The 27,618-nt window shown below is 40.5% G+C and overlaps 1 protein-coding gene across 2 annotated transcripts in view; it reads left to right on the plus strand.

Annotated features, from left to right (window-relative positions):
- CNTLN (centlein) overlaps nt 1-27,618 on the plus strand; it is a 269,920-nt gene that overhangs the window by 51,489 nt on the left and 190,813 nt on the right. For both annotated transcript variants that reach the window (XM_079789996.1, XM_079789997.1), the window contains exon 3: nt 15,603-15,687. In XM_079789996.1, coding sequence (XP_079646122.1) covers nt 15,603-15,687 — 85 coding nt within the window. The remainder of the gene's footprint in view (nt 1-15,602; nt 15,688-27,618) is intronic.

Below are 27,618 nucleotides of genomic sequence, written 5' to 3' on the forward strand. Positions count from 1 at the left end.
ACAGTATCTCTTTTTTTAGGAACCCTTTTTCATATCTTGTAAATCCATAAATATATATTAATTGAATTGACCAAATAGTTTGGTGATATTTTAAACTTGAAATAACTTTTTTTCATCATATAATTTTAATTAAAAAATATTCATAGTGTAGCTCTGTTAACTCTTGGGAGTTGTGAAAATATTAGATTTACTATACCACCAGGAGGAGCTGCTGCACAAATCTCTAAATAAATTTTTGAATTGTGATTTTTTAAAAAAATTGAAACTATAATATAATATCCAATTTTTGATGTTTTTGGTTATAACATATATAATTTATGTGAATTTTTGAAGTTTATATTCTATTTGAAGTTTTACATTTAATTTTTCATATACTTTCAGTATCATATTACTCAGCTTAATCTATTGAGAAATGTGTCACTTATTGTTATTTGAGTGACTCACAGACTTTAGTGAATATCAGAATCACTTGAGGCTTTGTGTCTTAGTTTGGGCTTTTATAACAGAATACCATAGAATAGGTGGCTTAAAACAACAAACATTTATTTTTCTGGAGGCTAGGAAGTCTAATACCAAGATGCCTGCCAATTTCATCCCTTGGAGTGTTCATTGCATATAGCTGATTTCTTGCTGTATCTTCCCATGGCAGAGAGAGGAAGAGATAGAGATATCATCTTTCTAATGTTTCTTCATATAAGGGTACTAATTCCGTTCTTGAGGACTGCACCTTCATGACCTCCCAAAGGCTCCACCTTCAAATACCATCACATTGGGGGTTAGGGCTTCAGCATATGAATATGAAAGAAACATTCAGTCCATAGCACCTTGTTATTGTTAAACACAGATTGCTGGGCCCTACACTCAGTGATTTTGCTCTGGGGGTGCGTGGAAGGTGGTGCCTTAATAACAAATTCCTAGGTGATGCTGATGCTGCTTCTCTGGTTAACCACACTATGAGAACCACTGGGTTAGACCGTGAGTGAATTGTGTACATACTGCGTCATAGGAGATGAATAGCCTGGTAGCAAGCTCATTTGGAAGCTGTTAATTTTTTTGTTTGGATTTTGTGACATAAAATCTCATTTAAAAGGACCACCAGAATTTATTTTGACATTAGTGGGGATTTTACTCTTATTGTGGAAGGGTGTATTAGAAAGACTTTATCCTTGTAAATTATACTAATTCCTGGTAGGTTAAAAATAGATTGATAGTATATCTAGAAAGGAACTTACAGAGGGAGTTTCTTACTGGAATTAATGTCTTGGCTGTCTCAACTTGGGTCTTAGTTCCAGGGTAAACCCTATCATGCCTTGTTCTTTAGGATTTGAAGTCATATTTCTCCTTGAATGGATCTACTATTCTTTTTGTAATTCTCATGATTTTATAATGGTATATTTAAAAAATCAAGTAATAATTTGAGGTTATATGTTACTGACAAATGATAAGCAAAGGGCATATATATACTTAATATATAAAAAGAAACAGATAAAATATGGTAGATACATTGATAGGCAATGGCAAATTAAAAGAAAAAGGAATTTCTGAAAGTGTAGTACATTCAATTTTACTATTAATAAAAGAAACAAAAAGAAAACCTAGTTGAAAACAGTGGTATGCATTAAATGTGCTGGTAATGCTTGGTAAATAGAAAATAAAATAATAAAGCAGGATAAAGTACAAACAGTAACAATAGTAGTCATACTATGTTTGAAAAAATGTCAAATGTGGTTTATTTCAACTTTCCACTATTTGTGCCTACATCCAGAGGACTGTAGATGGCTAGAGGAAAACTGTGAACCATGATGACTGGCCTTATATAAATGTACTATATAAGGGGCCCAGTGCATGAATTTGTACACCTTAAAAGGAATTGTGGGCCGCGAGGCTGCAGTGGGTATAGGGGTGGGTCTTGGCCCATCCTCGTGCCCCGCCCAGCCCTTCCTGTTGTGGCCCCCAGTCCCCTGTCTGCCTGCAGCCCCGCTCTTGCTGCCACTGCTCCAACATGCTGACGGCACTGGCCCCGCTCGCACCTGCCGACAGTGCAGAACGATTGGGGCTATAGCCAGCGGTGGGTGCGAGTGGGGCTGGCGGCATCAGCGGGTGCAAACGGCAGCTGCTGCCCTGATTGCCCCACAGGAGCAAGGGGAGGTGGAAAAACCCTCAGGGGCAATCGGGACTGGCACTGGGTGCCAGCAGCGGGTGCGAGCCATGGCTCCAGGGCCAGCTGTGGGTGCGAGCGGCGGCTCCGGTGCTGCCCGGGGTGCAAGTGGCGGCTCTGGCACTGGCAGCGGGTGCGAGCAGTGGCTCCAGGCCTGCTGTGGGTGCGAGCGGTGCTGGCAGTGGGTGCGAGTGGGACTGGCACCAGCAGCAGGTGCGAGCGCCGGGTGGGACCACGATGCACATGAGCAAAGAATTTTCAGTAACCACCAGAGGCTCGCCCCGATGACAGCAACCAGTGCCCCGACTTGGTCTGGCACCCCCACTTACTGCTCCACTATCCCACCACAGCCAATGCCCACCATGGTCTGCATGCGCCCCCGAATTGTCTGCACACGTCATAGCGAACAGTTGTCCGGTTGTTCGGTTGTTCGGTTATTCCGCCATTTGGTCTATTTGCATATTAGCCTTTTATTATATAGGATGACCACTAAGCTCTAAGCTCAGTAGTCCTTAGTCCTGCCTAGTAATGATCCTTTTTTTTTTTTTTTTTTGCCTCGTGTAATATCCCATTATCCTAGAAGACTATTTTATGCTTACTCTCTTGCCAACTTCTAAGGCTTTGTTTTCTATTCTCACTCTCAGGTGATAGAATTTGACAAATGAACATTTGTTAAATAGAGCACAGGTTGCTGGATGATGAGCCTTGGTTTAAGAACAGATCACAAGAGAAATTGAAATAGAGAAATTTATTACTCACAGGTCCTGGAGGAAGTGGCTGGTTTGCCACAAGGGGCCACATAGGGAGGTCATGGCAGAGTGCAGACAGAGACAGACAGACAGGGCTTGGGGCATATGCCTTTATTAGTATTCGTAGGTGGAGTGCTTGCTTTGGGGTTTTCGGGCTAAGGCAGTATTGGTCAATTGAAACCATAAGAGCTGGAGTTCGGTAAGCCCCACAAGGTATTTTCTCTAGGGGATGTATAAAAGAAAGGTGTTGGAAGGCAGGGAAAACTGTCGATCACAGAGGCTGTTGGAAAAGTCCTATTAGGAACTGAAATTGCTATGCCTGTTGCTGCTGACTAGGGCATGCACTTGCATTGAGGGGCTAATGTCATTTTAAGGTCAGTTGCTGCAGGCTGCTGGGACAAACCAAATAAATACCTAGGACAAACCAAATAAATACCGTGGTATTGCTGCCAAGCTTAGCTAAATTTTCAACAATACCATTGAGAAAATAGAAGCTCTTAGAATTCTAAGAAATTATACTCCTTACCATAACCACATCCATCAACATATCTGAATCTATACTCATATTTTTTCTTTGGAAGAACTCTTCATACTCTCATCTAAGGCCAAACAGACTCTATATGTATGCTAAAGCTGTAAGAATCCTGTAATTCTCCGTTTTCTCTCATGGGGCATCAGTATCTCTTCCTGTCCTGAATTATGTCTATTGACATATACACATGCTATTTATCTTCCATCTTAAATCTTTTTTGATCTCACATTTCCCTTGATCTTCTGTTCATTTTTTCTGTTCTTTTTACTGCAAAATTTGTCTGAAGAGTAGTTTTTACTATTCAATTTTTTTCCCTTTCTCTCTTGAACTCATTATAGTAGGCTTTCATACCAACCATTCTCCTAAACAGCTCTTGTCAAAGTCAACAGTGACCTCAATATTGCTAAATCCAGCTGTCAGTTCTCACTTTATCTTCTTAAATATGTTTGTAGGATTTGGCACAATTGATTCCTTTTTTCTAAAAATATTTATTCACTTTATCTCTTGATTCTCCTCTTATACGATTGCTTATCCATATTAGTATCATTTGCTGTTTTTTTTTTTCTCATCTTACTAACTTATTAATGTTGGAGTGCCACAGAATTCAATTCTCAGACTTTTCTATCCAAAATCACTTACCTAGCTGATCCCATCTAGTTGTGGTCTTAAATGTATTTGGGTGACTCTTAAAGTTTTATATTTAGCCTTGACTTCTTGACTGATTCAAGACTTGTTTATCCAACTACTCATGGATGTTGATTAGGCATCTCAAATGTAACAATTCCAAATCCCAAATTTTAATGTCCCTTACTCTCATCTCTTATCTCAGATAATATCTACTTTATTCTTTCAGTTTCTCAGATAAAAGCTTTGGAAACATTCTTTTTTTTTTGTTTCTTTGTTTTAATTTAATAAATCTTTATTGTTCAGATTATTACAATTGTTCCTCTTTTTTCCCCCCATAGCTCCCCTCCACCAGGTTCCTACCCCCCCTCTCCCCTTACCCCCCTTACCGTCCTCCTCCATAGGTGTACGCTTTTGTTCAGTCTCTTCCCGCACCCCCACTCTGCTTTTCCCCCAAGAATTGTCAGTCCACTCCCTTTCTATGCCCCTGATTCTATTATATTCACCAGTTAATACTGTTCATCAGATTTTTTATTCCCTTAGTTTTTAGATTCATTTGTTGATAGTTACATATTTGTTGTTCATAATTTTTATCTTTATCTTCTTCTTCCTCTTCTTAAAGAATACCTTTCAGCATTTCATATAACTCTGGTTTGGTGGTGATGAACTCCTTTAGTTTTTTCTTATTTGTGAAGCTCTTTATCTGGCCTTTAATTCTGAATGATAGCTTTGCTGGGTAGAGTAATCTTGGTTGTAGGTTCTTGCTATTCATCACTTTGAATATTTCTTGCCATTCCCGTCTGGCCTGCATAGTTTCTGTTGAGAAATCAGCTGACAATTGTATGGGTGCTCCCTTGTAGGTAATTAACTGTTTTTCTCTTGCTGCTTTTAATATTCTCTCTTTGTCTTTTGCTCTTGGCATTTTAATTATGATGTGTCTTGGTGTGGTCCTCTTTGGATTCCTATTGTTTGGGGTTCTGTGTGCTTCCTGGACTTGTAAGTCTATTTCTTTCACCAGGTAGGGGAAGTTTTCTGTCACTATTTCTTCAAATAGGTTTTTAGTATCTTGCTCTCTCTCTTCTTCTGGCACCCCCATAATTCTTATGTTGGTACGCTTGAAGTTGTCCCAGAGGCTTCTTACACTATCTTCAACTTTTTGTATTCTTTTTGGTTTTCCGGAGGAGTGTTTTTTGCTTCTTGGTATTCCAAATATTTGACTTGATTCTTGCGATCCTCTAGTCTGCTTTTAGGTCTCTGTATAATATTTTTTATTTCAATCAGTGTATGCTTAATTTCTAGTTGATCCCTTTTCATATCCTCGAGGGTCTCATTTAACTTATCGGTCTTTTCTAGGAAATTCTTGAAAAACCTTATAACCATGGTTTTGAACTCTATATCCAGTCTTTTGCTTTCCTCCATTTCCTTCAATTGTGGCCTGCCTCTTTGTCTCCACATTTTAGCTGCTTCCCTGAGTTGATGGAGTTGCTTTGTGTGCTAGGTGTCCTAGCAGGGCCCAGTAGCTCAGCCTCCCCAGTTACCTGTGGTGGACCCTCTTGGTGCACCCCTTAGTGGGCTGTATGTGCAGTCTTGTTGTAGCTGAACCTTGCTTGTTGTTGGTATCACTGGGGGGAGTTGATCTCCAAGCCAATTGGCTGTGAGGATCAGCAGTGTCTCCGCTGGGAGGGCTTCTGTGCTCAGCTTGGATGGGGCAGAGTCTCAGGGTGGTGCAGACAAGCTTTGGTTTCCCATCAGCCCCGCCCTAAGAGGGCCCTGTTCTCCGTGTCCCGCAACAATGGTTGCGCGCACCTCTGAGAGAAGGCTGCTCTCGAGTTTCGCCCGCTGCCAGACAGTCCAGTTTCTCCCTGACTGGAGCTGGATTTCAGTGCAATAGGGAGGTTTTGTTTTCCTCCTGAACGAGAAAGCTAGCAGCGCATTTGCTGCCCACCCTCTCTGTGCGCCGCGAGTAAGCCAGCTGCATATTCAGCCGCCCGCCCTTTCCACGCTCACGGATCTCTGCACCTCCCCAGCTCCTGGGGCTCAGCTCCTTTTCTCTTTTTTTTTCTAGCTGTAGAGCTTCCACTCAGCCAGCTTTCTGTTGGTTCTGGACAATGTCCGCTCTGTTTTCCAGTTGTAGTTTTAAAATTGTTGTGGTAGGCAACAATTAGGTGTTTACCTTATGCTGCCATCATGGTTTTTCCCTGGAAACATTCTTGATTTCTCTCTTTTACATCTTATATCTAATGTATCAAGAAAACCTGTTAGCTCTACCTTCAAAATATCAAGAATTTTATTACTTCTCAATATTACTATACCCACCTATCTTGTCCAATTCATCTTTATATCTCACCTGAGGTATTACAGTTGCTTTCTAACTGGTCTCTGTGTTTCTACCTTTGACTTCTAGAGCATGTTCTCAACCCAAGAGCCAGTATGGTATTCATAAAGTTATAATTTGTACTGTGTTATTTATCTGCTTAACCTTTTGCACTCAGATGTTGAGTGTGACTCGACACGGTTAGCATCGGTAGCAGGAATCGAGAAAAAAAGCAAGCAAGTGCAAAGGGTTAAAACTTACACTCTATCTTATCATTATACTGAGAGCCAGATCCAATGTTCATAAGGCTAGAAAACTGTGTATTACTTTATTCCCTGTGATCTTTCTGTCCTCTGCTACCATTCTTCCCTTGTTTATACAAGGGAAGATACATTTAATTTTTGCTATTATTTGAATACTAGAGGCCCGATACATGAAATTTGTGCAAGGGGCTCGGCCCTCGCAGCCACAGCGGCTTGCCTCAGCCCTCATAGCCCTGGCTTCATCCGGAAGGTCATCTGGAAGGTCATTCGGCTCTCCTGTCTAATTAGTATGTTATGCTTTTATTATTATACATATCAATTATGTTCTTGCCTACTTGCTTCTGGTCCTATGGCCTGGAAAACTTTCAGAGCTTTCTTCAGAGCTCTATGACTCTCACTTTCTTCCTTTAGGTCTCTGCTCAATCATCTGTTAATTATCCTGTAAATATAGCAACTTTCCATTTACTCTCCAGTCCTTCAAGACTAGATATCCTGGAGAGGTGTAGAGGATCTACCGAAAACATAGTCACAAACCCAAACAGACAACCAAAATGAAGAGACAAAGAAATAACCCTCAAATGAAAGAACTAGAGAATTCTCCAGAAAAAGAGATAAATGAAGCAGAGATAAGAAATTTATCTGAAACAGAGGTCAGAGTAATGATGGTAAAAATGCTCAACAGTATAAAATAAGATAAAGCAACTATGAAAAAAGGACAGTCTGAGATAATGACATAACACAAAGAACACATTGGAAGGAATACACAGGAGATTAGGGGAAGCTCAGGATTGAATCAGTGAATTAGAAGACAAGAGTTGAAATTATCACTCAAATCAGAGAACCAAAAAGGAAAAACAATTAAAAAGCAGGAGGACAGCTTAAGGGAGCCGTGGGACAACATGAAATGTAACAATATTAGAATAGCACGTGTGCCAGAAGAGGCATAAAGGGAGAAAGGAATAGAGAAGGTGTTTGAAGAAATAATGGCAGAAAACTTCCCTAACCTGGTAAAGGAAAAAGTCACACAAGTTCAGGAGGCACAGAGAACCCCAAACAAGAAGAATCCAAACAGACCCACGCCCAGATACATCATAATTAAAATACCAAAAATTAAAGACAAAGAATATTAAAGGCAGCAAGAGAAAAGAAAACTTACCTACAAAGGAGTTCCCATAAGGCTGAAACCTGATTTCTCATCAGAAACTCTACAGGCCAGAAGGGAATGGTATGAAGTACTCAAAGTAATGGAAACCAAGGATCTGAGACCAATATTACTATATCCAGCAAGGCTAGCATTCAAAATAGACGGTCAAAGAGCTTCCCAGCCAAAAAGGCTAAAGGAGTTCATCACCACCAAGCCAGCATTACAAGAAATGCTAAAGGGATTGCTGTAAGGGATTGCTGAGAAGAATAAACAGAAAGAGAAACCTAGCCATACAGAATTAAAATGGCTATAAATAAGTACCTCTCAATATTAACCCTAAATGTAAGTGGATTAAATGCTCCAATCAAAAGGCATAGGGCAGCTGAATGGATACAAAAACATGACCCAACTATGTGCTGTCTACAAGAGACCCAACTCAAAAGAAAAGACACACACAAGATGGAAGTGGAGGGATGGAAAAATTTTTTCCATGCAAGTGGAAAAGAAAAAAAGCTGGAGAAGGAGTACTCATATCTAACAAAATAGACTTTAAAGTAAAGGACATCACAAGAGATAACAAAGGTCACAACATAATACTAAAGGGATTAATCCAACAAGAGGATATAACCCTGGTAAACATATATTCACCCAATATAGGTGCACCTTAATAAATAAAAAAAACCAAACAAATAAAAACATCTGGAGGACTTTTAACGGAAAGATTGACAACAATAGTCATAGTAAGGGACTTTAACACCCTCTGACTTCACTGGACAGATATTCCAGACAAAAAATGAACAAGGAAACAGAGATTCTAAAGGACACACTGGATCAGTTGGAATTAATAGACATTTATAGAACATTTTACCCCAATGCAGCAGAATATACATTCTTCTCAAGTACACATGGGTCATTCACAAAGATTGATGACATATTAGGACACAAAACAAGTTTCTACAAGTTCAAGAAGACTGAAATCATATTAAGCATCTTCTCAGATCACAGTGGCATTAAATTAGAAATCAAGTACCGTAAAAACACCCAAAAACATTCAAACACATGGAGGCTAAATAGCATGTTATTAAACAATGAATGGGTTATCAACAAGATCAAGAAAGAAATTAAAAAATTTCCTGGAAACAAATGAAAATGAACATAAAACAACCCCAAATCTCTGGGACACAGCAAAAGCTGTCCTGAGAGGGAAGTTCATAGCAACACAGGCATACCTAAGAAAACAAGAAAAATCAGCTATCAACTATATAACTCTACAACTAAAAGAGCTAGAAAGAGAACAACAAGAAAAGCACAAAGTAAGTAGAAGGAAGGAAATAATAAATATTAGAGCAGAAATAAATAACATAGAGACTAAACAACAATACAAGAAAAAAGTATTTTAGAATATAATAGAAGTTATTTGCATGTTTTTAATATTTCCTACAACTTTTGTGATATACTATGTTAGTACAGTTTTGGTAATATTATTATACTTAAAATCATTTTTTCTTGAATATTAATGTTTATTGTATGTAATATATTTAAGATAGTTTTTCTTGAAATATTATTAAATAAATTAAAATAAAAATTTAGTGTTAGTGTAAATTCTCCATTTCAGGAAGAACAAATATGCAAATGCAGGGTCAGATAAAATGATTTACTGAAAGTATGCTTGTTTGGGAAAAGATTCACAAAGCCTTTAAGTGCTGCTTCTAATTACTCAGGGTATGTGTGCAAGGACACATTTTATTATAGGGATTGTATATGTTGTCTTGTTGTTTGAATATTTGAAAGAGTTAACGTTTTACACATTTTCTGATTCCAAAAATTTTAAATCCTGTTAAAACTTTTATGTATCAAGATGTTTCCCTTTAATAATAAAAAAAGTCTAGACATCCTTTTCTTTGTTACCCTAGTTTATTGTTCTTATTATATTTACTAGTGGCTCAGTGCACAAAATTCATGCACAGGTAGAGAGTCCCTAGGCCTGGCCAGTGATCAGGGTTGATATGTGGAGTGACCAGTGGGGTGATTGGGGTGGCCCCGCTGGCACCGGCCTTGGCTGTCAGGACACTGCTCACTCACCAGCCCCACCCCCTGCCACTGCTAGTTGCCTCACTCTCCAGGAGGCGACTGGCCAGGTGATTAGTGGGTGGCACCGCCTGGTTGCTGGCCAGCCCTGGCCCCTGATTGCCCCGCCACCACCACTGCCATTCGCCTCCCTCTGCTGGGTGACCGGCGTGGCGATCTGGGGGCCCCCCTGCTGGCACTCGCTTTGGCTGGCCTGGGGCCTGCAGGCTGGTGGAAGCTCCTGTGTTGATCATCTGCCCCCTGGTGGTCAGTGCATGTCATAGGGACTGGTCATTCCACTGGTCGTTCCACCATTTGGTTGATTTGCATATTATGCTTTTATTATATAGGATAGCCAGTTGGCATACTTTGTGTTCACTTATTTATCATTTGTTTCAATATGTATGAACTAGAATGTTTATTTCATGAAGGCAGCTTCTTGCTTTATTTTGCTTTATATTTTATCCTACTGTTATCTATTTTTGGAACTCTTTAGATATATGTCAGAGTTTCTTAGTGAAACCCACGTCTTAAAATTGTTTTTTTTTTTTATATTCATTGTTCTGGGTGAATTCCTCATTAATAATATCCATTTCGCTAATTGCCTTTTTGTATCTAGTTTTGAACTCAACCCATTTAATTGTTTTTTATTTATTTTGTGATTTATATGTTTTCAAGATTTTTAGATCTACTTACTATTTTATGGTGTTTTTTTTTAAATTTTAGTCACTCTTTTATGTCTTTAAAGATCCTTACTTATTTCAAAGTCTTTTTCATTGTGTTTTGTTATTTTCATTTTGTCTAGAGATTGATTTTTTCAGATTATTGAGTCACTGTTTACTTGTATTATGTGGGTGTGGGTGTAGTGTGTTTTCATGTATTTTGGATTTTTTTTGCTCTTATTGTTCTCTTCCTCCTCTTTCCTTACTACCCCTTCTTGTCTAATGCCTTTTTCTCTCTAGAAAATTTATTCTTGCTACTAAATTGTTACCCTCACCTCATTCTTCCATCCTGAAACAGGATTTCTATTGTAGTTTATGGCTCTTAGACAACAGTGAGAGGATTTGTTTTAATTAGTACCTGAGCCAAGGGTGTTTGGGCTTAGCTCTTGATTAGGATGCTATATCTGTAAACTTTTGCCATTTTAGACTTTCTTATAAATAAGATTTAGTTTCAGGCAAGGATGGGTGAATATTTTTTCCGCCTTCTTTCAGGAGTTGGGAGCCCCATCCCACTCTCTGATTTCAAACAATGAGCCTGGCTATGATTCTACATGTTGAGCAGGACAAGTATTTCTTACTATTCCCAGGAGTCAAGCTCTTTTCCACCTTAGACTGCATCATCCACATCCATAGCATTATATTTCTGTTTAGTTTATGATCTCCAGAGATGTGGCTGTTTCTCCTTATTTTTTTTTAAATTTATTGATTTGTAAGAGAGAGGGGAAGGAGGGTTAAGAGATCCTTCTTTTTTCTTTATCCTTTTTTTGTAGCTGCATAATATTCCATTGTGTAAATGTACCATAGCTTTTTTATCCACTTATCTTCTGATGGGCCTTTGAGCTGTTTCCAGATCTTAGCTATCTATATACACTGAGTGACCAGATTAATATGATCTCTGAACGCATAATAATCTGGCCACTCAGTGTGTGTGTGTGTGTGTATGTGTGTGTGTGTGTGTGTGTGTGTGTGTGTGTATTAGAGGCCTGGAGCATGAATTCGTGCATGGGTGGGGTCCGGCCAACCTGGCCAGAGGGAGGGGAAATAGGCAGTTGGCCGGCCTGCCTGCTGGACAAACTCCTGGTCGAGGAGACAATTTGCATATTAGCCTTTTATTATATAGGATATACACTGAGTGGCCAGATTATTATGCGTTCAGAGATCATAATAATCTGGCCACTCAGTGTATATAAAAAGGCAGTGACCATGACAACCAAAATGACCATTCGACCAGTCACCATGTGGTGCTAGCATAGATGCATAGACACAGGTAAAGTCTATGAGTGAACTAAGAATGAACAAGACAAATGCTTGCCTTCACGGAGCTCGCACTGTAAGTAGGTTAGGTCAGGGATGAGAATTCAAAATTTCCACCAGCACAGACCTGAGGTGCTGCTTCTCAGAGCAGCTAGAGATATACCCAGTATTGGACAGTGGGTGTAACTGAAGGGCTGGTGCCGCCATGAAGGTGGGGTCGTTCTGGATTTCTCAGAGGAGCCAGTGGCTGCCTAGGAGGTGGAGCTTTTGACACTGACTGGCATAGAAACCAATCAGTCAGAACCAAATCTGGGTGAACTGCGAGGAGCCAATGGCTGCCTAGGAGTTGGAGATTTTGATGCTGACTGGCATAGAAACTGACAAATCAGAACCTAATCTGGGTGAACTGCGAAGGCAGTACCTAAGGTGGGGGCTGAGGAGGGGTTATAAGGGCAACAGCTATTTGGTGTAAGGTGTAAGAAAGCTGTTCAATTTTTTAATGACTGGTTTGGTAGTATAGTGCATATGGCTGGCTATCAGTCCAGATATAGGGGTTATGTATTTTTGTCTGCCAAAACCATCTCCTCCTGCTGAAAAAGGCTTTCCCCCACCCCATTTAAGCAATCCTATCCTATATAATCTATCTAAACTAATAAAAGGGTAATATGCTAATTAGACTGGGTAGACTGGCCATCTTCCGGATGTCTTACTTCCTTCTGGACAAAGCCATGGTGGTGGGGGCTGAGGCATAGGCAGTTAGGGTTGATTAGGCTAGCAGGGGAGAACAGTTAGTGGCGAGATCAGGCCAGCAGGGGGTTAGGGGTGATCAGGCTTGCAGAGGAGGGAAGTTGGGGGTGAGATCAGGCTGACAGGGGAGGGCAGTTGGGGGTGACATCAGCCCGGCAGGGGAGGGCAGTTGGGGTGACCAGGCTGGCAGGGGAGGGCAGTTGGGGGCATTAGGCAGGCAGGCAGGTGAGTGGTCAGGAGCCAGTGGTCCTAAACCGGTAGTCGGACATCATCCGAAGGATCCCAGATTAGAGAGGGTGCAGGCTGGGCTGAGGGACACCCCCCCATGCACGAATTTCATTCACCAGGCCTCTAGTCCTATATAATAAAAGTCCAATATGCTAAGTGTCCTGTCATCTGTTCAATCAAAGCGTAATATGTTAATGATATGCTATAACCACTCAACTGCTTGCTATGATGTGTACTGACCACCAGGGGGCAGTTGACCAGTCATTATGATGTACACTGACCACCAGGGGGCAGATGCTCCGACCAATAGGTTAGCTTGCTGCTGGGGTCCTGCTGATCGGGACTGAACAAGACAGGCTGGACACGCCCTGAAGCCCTTCGGCAGTCCCTCCCAAGCTGGCCAACCTCCTGTGTCCTTCCCCAGCTCCGATTGTGCACCAGTGTGGTCCCTCGGCCTGGCCTGCATTCTCTTGCAATCCGGGACCCCTTGGGGGTTGTCAGAGAACCAGTTTCGGCCCTATCCCGAAGGCCAGGCTGATGGACCCCACTGGTGCACGAATTAATTCACCAGGCCTCTAGTTGTAAGTAATTCTATGAACATAGGGATTATTCTTTCTGATTGGTCTTTCAGGATTCTTAGGATATATTCCCAGAAGTGGGATTGCTGGGTCAAATGGCAGTTCCATTTTTAATTTTTTGAGGAAACTCCATATTGTTTTCCACAGTGACTGTACCAGCTTGCATTCCCAATAGCAGTGAACTAGGGTTCCTTTTTCTCCAAATCATCACCAGCACTTATCATTTGTTGATTTGTTGATAATAGCCATTCTGGTGTGAGATGATACCTCATTGTTGTTGTTTTTTTTAAAAAAAGAGATGTTATTTGTTTTTTTTTTTTTTTTTTATTGATTTCAGAGAGGAAGGGAGAGGGAGCGAGAGATAGAAACATCAATGATGAGAATCATTGATCGGCTGCCTCCTGCACACCCCCTATTGAGGATCAAGCCCACAACCCCGGCATGTGCCCTTGACTGGAATTGAACCCGGGACCCTTCAGTCCGCAGGCCGATGCTCTATCCACTGAGCCAAACCAGCCAGGGCTAGAGATGTTATTTGTTTTGTTTTTTTAAATATATCTTTATTGATTTCAGAGCAGAAGGGAGAGGTAGAGAGAGATAGAAACATCAATGATGAGAGATAATCATTGATCGGCTGCCTCCTGCATGCCCCTTACTAGGGATTGAGCTCACAACCCTGGCATGTGCCCTTGACTGGAATTGAACCTGGGACCCTTCAGTCCGTAGGCAGACACTCTATCCACTGTGCTAAACTGGCTAGGGAAACCACATTGTTGTTTTAATTTGCATCTCTCTGATGACTAATGACATTAAACACATTTTTAAAAAAATGTCTTTTGGCCATTTGTATATCCACTTTGGAGAGGTGTCTATTCAAGTCCTTTGCCCAGTTTTTGAATTATATTGTCTTCATAGTGTTGAGCTGTATGAGTTCTTGTATATTTTGAAAACTAACCCCTTATCAGATGTATCATTGGCAAATATGTTCTCCCATACAGTCAGTTCTCTTTACATTGTGCTGGTGGTTTCTTTTGCTCTGCAGAGCTTTTTAATTTGGTATAGTTCCAATTGTTTATTTTTCCCTGTGTTTCTCTTGGTCTAGGATGTATGATCTTTTTAAGGTATAGATTTGCTAATATTTTGTTGAGGATTTTAGCATCTTGGTTCATCAGAGATATTGGCTTGTAATATTCTTTCTTTGTAGTGTCTTTATCTGGCTTTGAAATTAGGATAATGCCGGCCTTGCAAAAAGAGCTTGGAAGTCTTCCTTGCTCTTGAATTTTTTGGATTAGTTTGAGGAAAGGTGTTAGTTCTTTGAATGTTTGGTAAAACTCACCTGCTGTGGTATGTGTGGGGGTGATGACCAAGCTCAGGCATACTGATCTGCTCTTCCACCTCTCCCCCAATGCCACTTCAGACTCTCCGTAGGTGATTTCAGTCTGTACCTCTTTCCCTCCACAGAAGCCTTGGGTAAGTGCCTGCAAACGAAAACCCTGTGCTTTGTTTTTTTGTTTAAAGAAACAAAACAAAACAAACAAACAGCGCTGACTCTCCCTGGTAGATAGAAGCTCCACTGCCTTTCACAGCTGGATGTTATATGGGCTGCTGTTCTTGGCTCTGGTGCTATGGGCTGCTGCTTGCCTCCTGTGGGAGCTGGCCCTACCCTTCTCGGGACCTAATTCCTCCTACCTATCTCGAGGTGGTCTGTGCCCTTCCTTGTCAAAAGTCTCCTCTTCAGCTAATCTTCAATTGGTAATTCAAGGTGAATGGTCCCCACTTCAGTTTTATTTCCAGTTTGTTTCTGGAAGGAGGTGCAAGGAAGATCCACCTACTCTGCTGTCATCTTTGAAATGTCCAATATTTTATTCTTAACATAATTCCCTATATAAAATGTTTGTTAAGATGTTTATATATTATTTTAAATTTGTAATACAATGGATAATAAATATTACACATGTTTTAAATATTCTTATCATGTATCTAAATCTGGAACTAAATTATTTAATATGAAGTTGTTTTAGTTGTGAGCAGTTCTAAGTTTTGACACTTGCCATATGGTTTCTGACTGGGCTGTCAACCCCAGATAACTTAATTTTCTATATTTCAAAGTGACACTTACTATCAGGATGTGAAATTCTAAAGGATTAGTTACCAGTTTTACTAATAAACTCTCAATGTGTGTGTAAATATACATATATATTTATTATTATTATTATTTCTAGAGAAAAACAGAAAACTGAAGCTAAAGACAGAAAAGTTTTAGAAATTCTGCAAGTCAAGGATGCTAAAATACAAGAATTGGAACAGGTTGGTGTTACAATAGGAAATACTCTAACCACTATAATTGTTTTAGTAGATCTTTGCATTATTTTAAATTATTATTTTTTGCCATAATGTTCATTAAGAATATAAGGATCATTATGTTAAACCATTACTATTTTGAAACTATTATAGTTGGATTATTCTTTATAGTTATACTTCGCTTATAGCCTCTTATTTGTTTTCTGAATTAATAGGCTGTGTTATTTATATATTAAAACCCTTAATATTGTGTTATAGTTTTATAGTAGTATCTAGCAGTTATTGTTTTATTGAATTTTGCCTTTTATTTTTAGCAGTTATCATTCACTTCTGAAACTTGTAAATTTTCAAATTGTTTCGTGTGTAGAAAAGATCAACAAAAACTGGGATGATTTTGATCTTTTGAAAGCTTGTATTTATGAATTAGCAAAGTCCTCTCTTTTATATATAATCAGTAAATTATACTATTACATATAACTTTATGTAATAAATATATATAATGTACTGAGTACTTAATTATAAATATACTAGAGGCATGGTGCATGAAAATTTGTGCACTGGGGAGGTCCCTCAGCCTGTCCTGCTCCCTCTCACAATCTGGGAGCCCTCAGGAGATGTCCTACTTATGGCTTAGGCCCGCTCCCCGAGGGGAGCGGGCCTAAGCCGCACTCTGGCCTCCCTCTGCGGGAGGCAATCGGGCTGAGCAGGGGAAGGCGCCGCCTCCATCACTCTGCTGCTGCTGCCACTGCTGGCCACAGTGGCTGCGAGGCCTGAGCCCTGGGCCTCGTAGCCACTGTGGCTTTGTCTGGATGGACGTCCAGAAGACGTCTGCGCTAATTCGCATATTACCCTTTTATTAGTATAGATGGTTACATATAATAAATATATGATCAATATATTATTACTGTGAAAATCCATGTGGTCAGTGCTTGTAGGAACATTTTCAAGGTTTAACCCTTTGAACTCGCTTGCTTTTTTCATCGAGCTGCTACCAATGCTAACCATGTCGAGTCAAACTCGACATCCGAGTGCAAAAGGTTAAACATCTTCAAAATAAAGGTGAAAGAAATTTGTTGTAAGAATGGCCTATATCATGATAGAATATTTAAATTCATTTTGTACCCAGTTGCTCATTGTGGGTAAAATGCCTATAATTTTTTCTGAGTTAAATGGAAGTTATTTTGGGCAACTGTTTTCTTCTGACTTTGACTCTGTTTTCCTTTCTAGCCATTTAAAGAGTCATAAGAACTTTGATCTTAGGTTATTTATTGTTATAAAGTTGTTTTAGTAAACGACTAAAAGTGGAAGTCAACTTATTTTTCCATTTTCTACATCTATATAAACTCATTTTAAAAAATGGAATATAGGTTCCTATTTGGCATATAAAGTTGAAGTTTATACCTTCCGCAACATTTTATTTTCTTTATAGTAAATGTCATAATTAATACTATAATGATGACATTTTAGAAATAGCATTTTAGTCAGTTTGTTGTTGAAAAAATCAGTTGTATTTTCCATGTGCATATCAGTGTCAGAATGCATTCTAAGATATATATTGGCATGTGTGTAGTGTATTATTTAGGCTAGGCCAGTGGTTGGCAAACTCATTAGTCAATAGAGCCAAATATCAACAGTACAACGATTGAAATTTCTTTTGAGAGCCAAATTTTTTAAACTTAAACTTCTTCTAACGCCACTTCTTCAAAATAGACTCGCCTAGGCCGTGGTATTTTGTGCAAGAGCCACACTCAAGGGGCCAAAGAGCTGCATGTGGCTCACGAGCTGCCGTTTGCCGACTGCGGGGCTAGGCTAAGCTTTCTAATTGATACAACTTTATGCCTTAGAAGTGGCAAACATATTCTGTATTCATTTTATTGGGAAAGCCAGTCATATGGACACCCAAGATTCAGGAGGTTTGGGAAAATGTAGATCCAGGCTAAACAATTATTTTCTCAGTTATAACTCTACTAAGGCCCAGTACACAACATTTGTGCACTGGGGAGGGGGAGGGTCTCTCAGCTCTGCCTGCACCCTTTCGAAGTCCAGGAGCCCTCGGGGGATGTCTGACTAATGGCAGGGAGCGGGCCTGAGCCATAGTTGGACATCCTTAGTGCTGCGACACAGGCCGCTGCGCTTGCCAGTGTCAGTCCAGCTTGTGGCTGAGCAGCGCTACCCCTGTGGGAGCGCACTGACCACCACCAGGGGGCACCACCACCAGGGGGCAGCTCCTGTGTTGAGCGTCAGCCCCCTGGTGCGCATCATAACGACTGGTCATTCTGCCGTTTGGTCAATTTGCATATTACCCTTTTATTATATAGGATTCTACAGAGGATAATGGATTTTTGTACTGTTTGACATCCTTTGTCATTAAGTTTGCAATGCTTTAGTTTAAGGAATGCTTAGTTCACCACATCTACACAGCTATAGCATACCATTTGAAAATATGTTGACATTCTTAAATGACAATATATTTCGCCCTCTTCTTTGCTAAATTCTTTTTCTACTTCTTTCTTTGTTAAATATTATTTTATTATTTACCTTTTTGAGCAGAATCACTTAACTTATGTATAAAATGTTAAATTCACATCAGATAAATTATTTGATTTTCAGATAGCAACTTATTTTTTAGGCCCCTAGTTTCTTAGCCTACATTATACATATTTTGGTTATAACTTTCTACAAGGTATATTTTCAGTTCAGTTCAATGAAATATTATATTAAATTTATGTACTGTCCTGTGATGGTACTGTGGAAAAGTCAGAATTGCAATTTTTGGCTTTAATGATTTTTAAATGTCTTTGAGGAGCAGGGTGGGGATAAAAGCATGGATCAAGTAACCATATTCTGCTACGCTAGATTACAGGTTCTGTGAGAGTGGCCACTTTTGTATACCCATTGACCCTTTTTTCCTCTGGCACCTAGTATTTACCATATTGCTAGCTCATAATAGATGCTCATTGAATATTATTGAATGTATGATATAAATTGAAAAAACCCACAATGTATTATAAGCGCCATGAGAGAATTACAAGTAGAGTATTGTAAAGATTTAAAAGAAGGGGTGATTAAGTTCTGTGGAGAGGTCTTGAAGTGTTAAAGTGGATTTAATAGGTAGAGATTGTACAGGGATTTGCCCAGGGTGAACACTGGACAAAATACATGAAGGTAGGAGTGGCGTGTAAGGCATATTTAGGTAATATTGAAACTTAGGGTTTGAATTATAGATAATATGTAGGAGTGTAGGCTAAGACTAATGCTATGTTGCACCTATATTAAGGAAAGGCCTTGATTGCTTGCAAGAAAAATTTGGATTTTACTGGTAGGCTAAAGAAATCTATCTAGATCTTTCTTTAGGGACTTAAGTTAATTGAGCTGCAGTCTATGAAAATAAAACCGCTAATTAGTATAAGCAATTAGAAAAAGGAAAGGAAAAAGTAGAGTAATCTACTAGGAGATTTTTTCATACTATAAAAGTAATGACATGAACTTGAAATAGGTTTGCAGGAATGAAAGGTATATAAGTTAGAACCATAGGACTTGAAAGTCCTAATTTGAAAGTGACCATTAGGTTTTTAGCCCGGAGAAACAAGAGAACAGTGGCATTATTATCAGAAAGAGGGTTATTATCAGGAGTTACAATTTACTGTAAGAATTAGGTTTTGATCTTTTTTTTTTTTAATGATAAAGGCAGTGTTTATTAAAATACATTTCATTTTCAAAATGGAGCTGTCAGCTGTTAAAGTGTGTATACAGTTTTTGGGGACACCCTGTATTTGTTTTTTTATTTTTTAATTTCTTTATTGATTAAGGTGTCACATATTTGTCCTCATCCCCCCATTCCCATCCCACACCCCTCCCCACGGATGCCCCCACCCCCCTGTTGTCCTTAACCATGGGTTAGGCTCGTATGCATGCACACAAGTCCTTTGGTTGATCTCTCCCCCCTACCCCCACCTTCCCCTACCCTCCCTCTGAGGCCCGACAGTCCGATCGATGCCTCCTTGTTTCTGGGTCTGTTCTTGTTCATCAGTCTATGTTGTTCATCATTTCCCCTAGATGAGTGAGATCATGTGTTACTAGAAATCTAATCTAATAATAGACAAATATGCAAATTGACCGCACCTTCGCTACACCCAAGCCACGCCCACCAACCAATCAGGACGAATATGCAAATTATCCAAACAAAGATGGCGGCTAATTTGCATATTGTGACAGCGTAGAAAGAAGCCAAGAGCTGCAGAATGGAGCAAAGCTGCAGAGAAGCAAGCAAGCCGGGGGGGAGGAGAAGGGAGGAGCGGAGGCGGGGCTGGGGGAGAAGGAAGTTGAGCAGGCGGGGCCGGGGGAGAAGGGGCGGGGCCGGGGGAGAAGGGAGGAGTGGAGGCGGGGCCGGGGGAGAAGGGAGGAGCGGAGGCGGGACCAGGGGAGAAGGGAGGAGTGGAGGCGGGGCCGGGGGAGAAGGAAGGAGAGCGGGCTGGCGGAGAAGGCGGGGTGGGGGAGAAGGGAGGAGCGGAGGCGGGGCGGGGGAGAAGGGAAGAGCGGAGGCGGGGCCGGGGGAGAAGGGAGGAGCGGAGGCGGGGCCGGGGGAGAAGGGAGGAGCGGAGGCGGGGCCGGGGTAGAAGGGGCGGGGTCGGGGGAGAAGGGAGGAGCGGAGGCGGGGCCAGGGAAGAAGGAAGGAGAGCGGGCTAGCGGAGAAGTTAGAAAAGTAGGGGGGCTGGCGGAGATCGCGGGGCGGGGGACAAGGGAGGAGAGCAGCAGGGTGGGGTAGAGTGCAGCAGGAAACCGTAATGCAGGATTTTTCCTGCAACGGGAACGCTAGTATACTTATAAGAACCGAATGTGAGACGAGCAATAATAGTTATGCTGACAGGCAAATGAATCAGTCTGTAGTGAGTTTCTTTCTGGACCAACAGTTCTTTTGAGACCCAATTTCAATGTCCACCAATTCCTTATGTGTACATGTCGGCACTGACTTTTCAGCTCTGGATGGTGGACAAATGGTGGTAATGCAGGTCCGACTCCCTCTGGTTTGGTCTCGCCCAGACCCAGGGGCACGGCTTCACCCGGAATCAGGGGCGCGCGGCCTCACCCGGACCTGGGACCCAGCGTCACCCGGGCCCCGGGGCGTGTGGCCTCACCCGGACCCAGGGGCGCGTGGCCTCACCCGGACCCAAATGCGCGCGGCCTCACCTGGTTCCGGGCTCCAGCCTCACCCGGACCCAGGGGCGCGTGGCCTCACCCGGACCTGGGCTCCAGCCTCACCCTGACCCAGGGGAGGCAGCCTCCCCCAGACCCAGGGGCGCGTGGCCTCTCCCGGACTCAGGGGTGCGGCCTCACCGGGACCCGGGACCCAGCCTCACCTGAATCCAGGGGCACATGGGCTCACCCGGACCCGGGATCCAGCTACACTCGGACCCAGGGGCGCGCGGCCTCACCCAGACCCGGGGGCGTGTGGCATCACCCGGACCCGGGACCCAGCCTCACCTGGACCCAAGGACATGAGGCCTCACCCAGACCCAGGGGCGTGTGGCCTCACCCGGATCCAGGGGCGCGTGGCCTCGCCCGGACCCAGGGGCTCGCAGCCTCACCCGGACCGGTTTTGATCTTTTAAAAAATTTGTGTTTTAGTTGTTGGTGGGATTTCCATTTAGAGATTTTTAGCAAATTGTTGAAAGCCTGGATCTGACCCTTGGGAGAGAGTTTTCTCTTTAAGATGTAGATATTTAATGTTATAGTTAGAGGGAAGAGTTTAAACAGTGAGAATTCTAAGAATAAGGTATTTGCTGATATTGTTAATTGGTGAGAGGAAGAGCAAATTTCAGAAAAAAAGATGAAATAACTGTCAGGGAAGAAAGAGAGAAGTATTTATAATTCAATATCTTATAAATTAAAAAAAAGGAGTTTTAAGAAGCAAAAGGTTATCATTGTTGTAAAATGCTATAAAAGTGGGGTTCGCGAAGAAGATTAAATTTAGCAATAGTGATGTGTTTAGTGGTTTTAGAAAGCAATACAAGGAGAATTGGTATATGACATTTTAAGAGATCACTTAATTCTAACAAATGGAAAAGAATGAGGGATTGTACAGTAAAGAGAAAGAAGATTCTGCACTTAAAATATTTGACAAAATATTTGAAAGTAATGGAGAAAGAAATTAAAAATATACAATGCAAGAGGATTTGATTGAGTTAGCAGACCTATATAAAGGTGGAGACCTTGGGACTAAGAAGATAATAAGATTCAGTACATTCATTCTAATTTTTCATCTTTTAAATTTTATTTTATATTTTTTAACTTCCTCCAGCCTCCCCTACCCGCTGTCGCAATGCCCTCATCCCACCCCACCCCCCAGTGTCTTGTGTCCATTGGTTGTGCTTATATGCATGCATACAAGTCCTTTGGTTGATCTCTTTCCCCCCACTCCCCAACACTCCTCAGCCTTCCCGCTGTAATTTGACAGTCTGTGCGGTGCTTTATTGCCTCTGTATCTATCTTTTTGTTCATCAGGTTATAATGTTCTTTATTTTCCATAAATGAGTGAGATCATGTGGTATTTTTCTTTCATTGTCTGGCTTATTTCAGTTAACATAATGCTCTCCAGATCCATCCATGCTGCTGCAAATGGTAAGAGTTCCTTCTTTTTTATAGCAGCGTAGTATTCCATTGTGTAGATGTACCATAATTTTCTTATCCACTCATCTGCTGATGGGCATTTAGGCTGTTTCCAAATCTTAGCTATGGTGAATTGTGCTGCTATGAACATAGGGGTGCATATATCCTTTCTGATGGATGTTTCTAGTTTCTTGGGATATATTCCTAGAAGTGGGATTACTGGGTCAAATGGGAGTTCCATTTTTAGTTTTTTGAGGAAACTCCATACTGTTCTCCACAGTGGCTACACCAGTCTGCATTTCCACCAGCAGTGCACGGGGGTTCCTTTTTCTCCGCATCCTCACCAGCACTTGTCGTTTGTTGATTTGTTGATGATTGCCATTCTGACAGGTGTGGGAAGGTACCGCATTGTCATTTTGATTTGCATCTCTCGGATGATTAGTGACTTTGAGCATGTTTTCATATGTCTCTTGGCCTTCCTTATGACCTCTTTCAAAAAGTATCTATTTAGGTCCATTGCCCATTTTTTTATTGGATCATTTATCTTCCTTTTATTAAGTTGTATGAGTTCCCTGTAAATGTTGGAGATTAAAACTTTATCATTGATAACATTTGCAAATATGTTCTCCCATGCAGTGGGCTTTCTTGTTGTTTTGTTGATGGTTTGTTTTGCTGTGCAAAAACTTTTTATTTTGATGGAGTCCCATTTGTTTATTTTCTCTTTAGTTTCCATTGCCCTAGGGGCGGTATCAGTGAAGAAATTGCTTCGGCATATGTCTGAAATTTCTCTGCCTGTGGATTCCTCTAGTATTTTTATGGTTTCCCATCTTATGTTTAAGACTTTTATCCATTTTGAGTTTATTTTTGTGTATGGTGTAAGTTGGTGGTCTAGTTACATGTTTTTGCATGTATCTGTCCAATTTTCCCAACACCATTTATTGAAGAAACTGTCTTGACTCCCGTTTTATGTTCTTGCCTTCTTTGTCAAATATTAATTGAGCATAGTGGTTTGGGTTGATTTCTGGGTTCTCTATTCTATTCCATTGATATATATGTCTGTTCTTGTGCCAGTACCCAGGCAGATGAGAACAGTGGCTTTGTAATACTGTTTCTTATCTGGAGTTGAGATCCCACCTACTTTGTTTGGTCGATTTGCTTATTAGGCTTTTATTATATAGGATGGCTACTTTTCACTTCTCCCTGTAGGAAGTGGAAAGGGATTTTTCTCCAATCTTCCCTGTGACAACCAGGCTCAAGTACATAAAACTCATGAAAGGTTGGAGCTCCCCTAGTACTGGCCCTCCTGGACTTTGTAACTCGGAAACATATGTACACTGATCCTCCTACAATTCATTAATTATAGATTAGGTTTTTTCTACCCTGGTACTGGTTCCCATGAAGTTTTCTTCTCCTGGATTTCTGCTCTGGTAACTTGTGATTTTCTGTATCTGTCTGTTTGACTGCCCAGTTTTGGGAATAGTAGTTTGCCCTATGACCTCAGTTATCTGATGGATCTCAAAAGAGTTGTTGATTTTCAGTGTGTTCAGCTTTTTCATATGTTGAATAGGAGAGACAACTTCCAAGATCCTTACATGCTGGGTTAGAAACCAGGAAGTCCCTTCATTGTTTTTTGTTGTTTTACTGAATAATATTAACTAGCTATTAATTTTCAAAAGTTATAGCCCATGGAATAGAGTAAAAGTTAAGAATGACAACTCCTTTAGCTTATGTAACTGTAAATTATTAGAAAGTTCACCCCAATCAATTTAATAACTTAAAAAATTAAATATATACTGGCCAATAAAATATAAATGGATAAATACATAAATTACTAGAAAGTTACACAGAACACACACACTATGTTTTTAGCTGGTTGCACAAAAACTTTTATAGAAGTGCAGTCTAATATAACATAGTTGATAATAGTGTAAAAATAGTCATATAACTTCTTTTGGTAAGACTATGCTTTAGCCTTTTCACTGTCAGTTATAAAATAAGTCATATAATAAATCCCCTCCTAATATTGTATTTAATTAGATGACAATTGCTCTTTCACATTATATGTTCCTATTTCCTTACCTTCTTGGAAGCTCAAAATTAAGTTTAGGCTCTCAATTAAAATTAGTTTTCGTACCCCTTCCTCTCTCTCCACTCACCATTTTTTTTTTTTACTTGTAATTTCATTACTTATCTGTGTTTTTTTTATTAAAACTTTCATGTCCATTTAAAAGTAGGTTATATAAATAATATATTAACTTTGCTCAAGTATTGCCTGATAGAGTTTTAAATATTATGCTGCTGCTCCACCTCTTTTCCTGCTTCATACTCACTATCATTTCTCCTTACTCTATAGACTTCTCTTGACCATGATGTGAATTATTAATTTCTTGGCTTATTCATAATAAATTATTTGTTCCAGACATACTTTCTCTTGTCACCCTTTTTACTTTATGGTTCCTCTGAGTTCTGTTTGCTATTTTAATATTAACCCAAGCCAGACCATTAAGAATGTACTCTATCTAGAAAAGTTAATTGAAAAAGTTTCATAAAACTAAATTATAAAATGAACTGTAATTGTATATACCTATGCATTCATTATTTAAAGTAGATCATTGAGAGCTTGTTCAGTCATTTGGTCATCCCTCACTAACCCCCCTGCCAGCCTGGTCGCCCCACGCAGCCTGCTTGTTCAGTTGTTTGATCGTTCCTCACTAAACCCCCTGCCGGCCTGGTCGTGGGCAGCAATCTTGTGAGGGTATGAGGGTTAATTTGCATATCACCTCTTTATTATATAGGATAATATCAAATTTATCAAACTAATTACCAGAATGTGATAGTTTTGGTTAACTAATTTCCCACTGTATTATGCTTTTTTATTCAAAAATTAACATGATTGAATTTATAGTTCAGTTTCAATCTTATTCATAAACGTTTAATAATTTGATTTGGGAGACAGTATGAATACATAGAGGAAAAATTAGCAAGACTAGATAGTATGTTAAGTGTCACATGAATAATGTAGGCAATACAGAAATTTAGAAATGGCTAACTTTCTGTGATAGTTGGGAAAGATTTATGGAGGAGATGGAAATTAATTTAGATGATGGAGGATAAGACTTAGATGAGAATAGAAATATGGGTTATGAATTGTGGATAGGCTATATTTATGGATCTCTTTTTATGCTGTTTAACTGATGTCAGACTCATTTTGATAAATAGGAAATAGAAATGAAAACCATGTTAAGGTGTCATATCTACTGGATTTATAAAAATTAACAAACTGAGTCAAGTATTGTTGCAAATGTGGAGCTGTTGAGAACTCTTGAAGTGCATCTTGCTTATGACATAGCACTTTCACCTCTGAACATATATAATCTAGAGCAATGTTTTTCAACCTTTTATTAATATGATCCCCACACAGAAAAAATATATCTTAATTCATGAGTAAGTATACACACATAAAATAAATGTTTTATATAATAATAGTTATCTTTCTCTGCCTATTAAAAGTAAAAATATAACAAAGTTGATATTAAATATTACTTTTATAATATTTGCACAAAATAGAAATTCCAAATTATATACTGCAAAAAAAAAAGATATTTCATTTAATATAGTGTGTCTGCTTCTTTCATAAGTATATTCTTATGGGCATAGTTTTTTTTGGTAAGAATTTGAGCATATCTCTTTGATATTTTCCATTGTATTCTATTCCACTTAAAAAATGCTGATTATGATGACTAAATTGATTTAATGAACGATTACTAGATTACAATCTGTAATGTAAATTGAGCAAAAATAGCATGACACAGAATATGTGTAGTATGGTTTAATTTATATAAAGTTCAAAAATAAGCTAAACTGTATCATACATTAAATAGTGATACATAAGGTGTCCCAAAGAAATGTATACACACACATTGAATAATTATAAAGGCAGTGGTTATTAAAATACATTTCATTTTCAAAATTGAGCTATCAGCTGTTAAAGTGTGTATACATTTTTGGGGGGATACTGTGTATATGTCTTCAAACTATTTGGAAAAGCAAGAGAAGAGTGAGAACCAAAGTTTTAGGACAATGCTTACCCCTGTAAGAGGATCAGGGGACATGAGCCTTCAAAGATAATGATAAAGTTGTGTTTTTCAATTGGTTGTTATGGGTACAGGAATGCTCTTTTTATTGTTTCTTAATACCTTACACACTTACCATAGATTATTTTTCTGTGTACCGTTATGTATCACATAACTTTTAGGTCAGTGGAGGACCATATACACTGAGTGGCCAGATTATTATGCATTCAGAGATCATAACAATCTGGCCACTCAGTGTATATTACAGTGGTCCCTTATGATTGTAATGGAGCTGACAAATTCCTATTGCCTAGAAATTTTATCATAGACATCATAATGTGATAAAGCGTATTGTGTGTTTTTGGTCATGCTCATGTTAACAAACCTACTGCACTGAGATTCATATAAGGGTATAGCAAATACAATTACAGTGGTAGGCCATACCATCTAAGTTTGTGTAAGTGCATTCTATGATATTCACGCAAAAATAAAATCACCGAATGGTGCATTTTTCAGAACATATTTCTATTGTTAAGTTGTCTATTACTGTATTTAGTACTTAAAATACTTTTAAGTAGAAGTAAAATAAAATCAAGTCACATTATCCTATCTAATAAAGAGGGGATATGCTAATTGACCATCACTCCATCACAAAGATGGCTGCACCCACAGCTGAGGCCAAGTTCCCATAAGGAGCCTTAACGAGCAATCAGCAGGGACCTGAGTCTACACCCTCCCCTGCCCCCATGGGGCTTGACAGGGGACCTCAGGCCGCACCCCCTGCCCCAGTGCCAGGCCAGGGGACCTCAGGCCACGACCCCCCGCCCGGCAGGGCTTGACGGGGGACCTCAAGGTGCGCTTCCCGTCCTGGTGCTGGGCTAGGGGACCTCAGGCTGCTCCCCCTGCCCCAGCGCCAGGCTGGGGACCTCAGGCTGTGCCCCTCACCAGGGGGGGCTTGACAGGGGACTTCAGGCCACACCCCCCACACCGGCAATAGGCCGGGGGACCTCAGAACACACCCCCTGCCCAGCGGGGCTTGACAGGATACCTCAGGCTGTGCCCCCCGCCCCAGCACTGGGCCAGGGGACCTGAGGCTGCACCCCCTGCCTGGCTGGGCTTGACAGGGGACCTCAAGCTGTGCCCCCCATCCAGTGGGGCTTGACGGGGGACCTCAAGGTGCACCCCCAGTGCTGGGTCGGGGGAGCTCAGGCAACGCCCCTGCCCAACGGTGCTTTTCGGGGGACCTGAGGCTGCGCCCC

This window comes from Cnephaeus nilssonii (assembly GCF_951640355.1).
Source record: "Cnephaeus nilssonii genome assembly, chromosome: 14".
Classification (NCBI taxonomy): Eukaryota; Metazoa; Chordata; class Mammalia; order Chiroptera; family Vespertilionidae; genus Cnephaeus; species Cnephaeus nilssonii.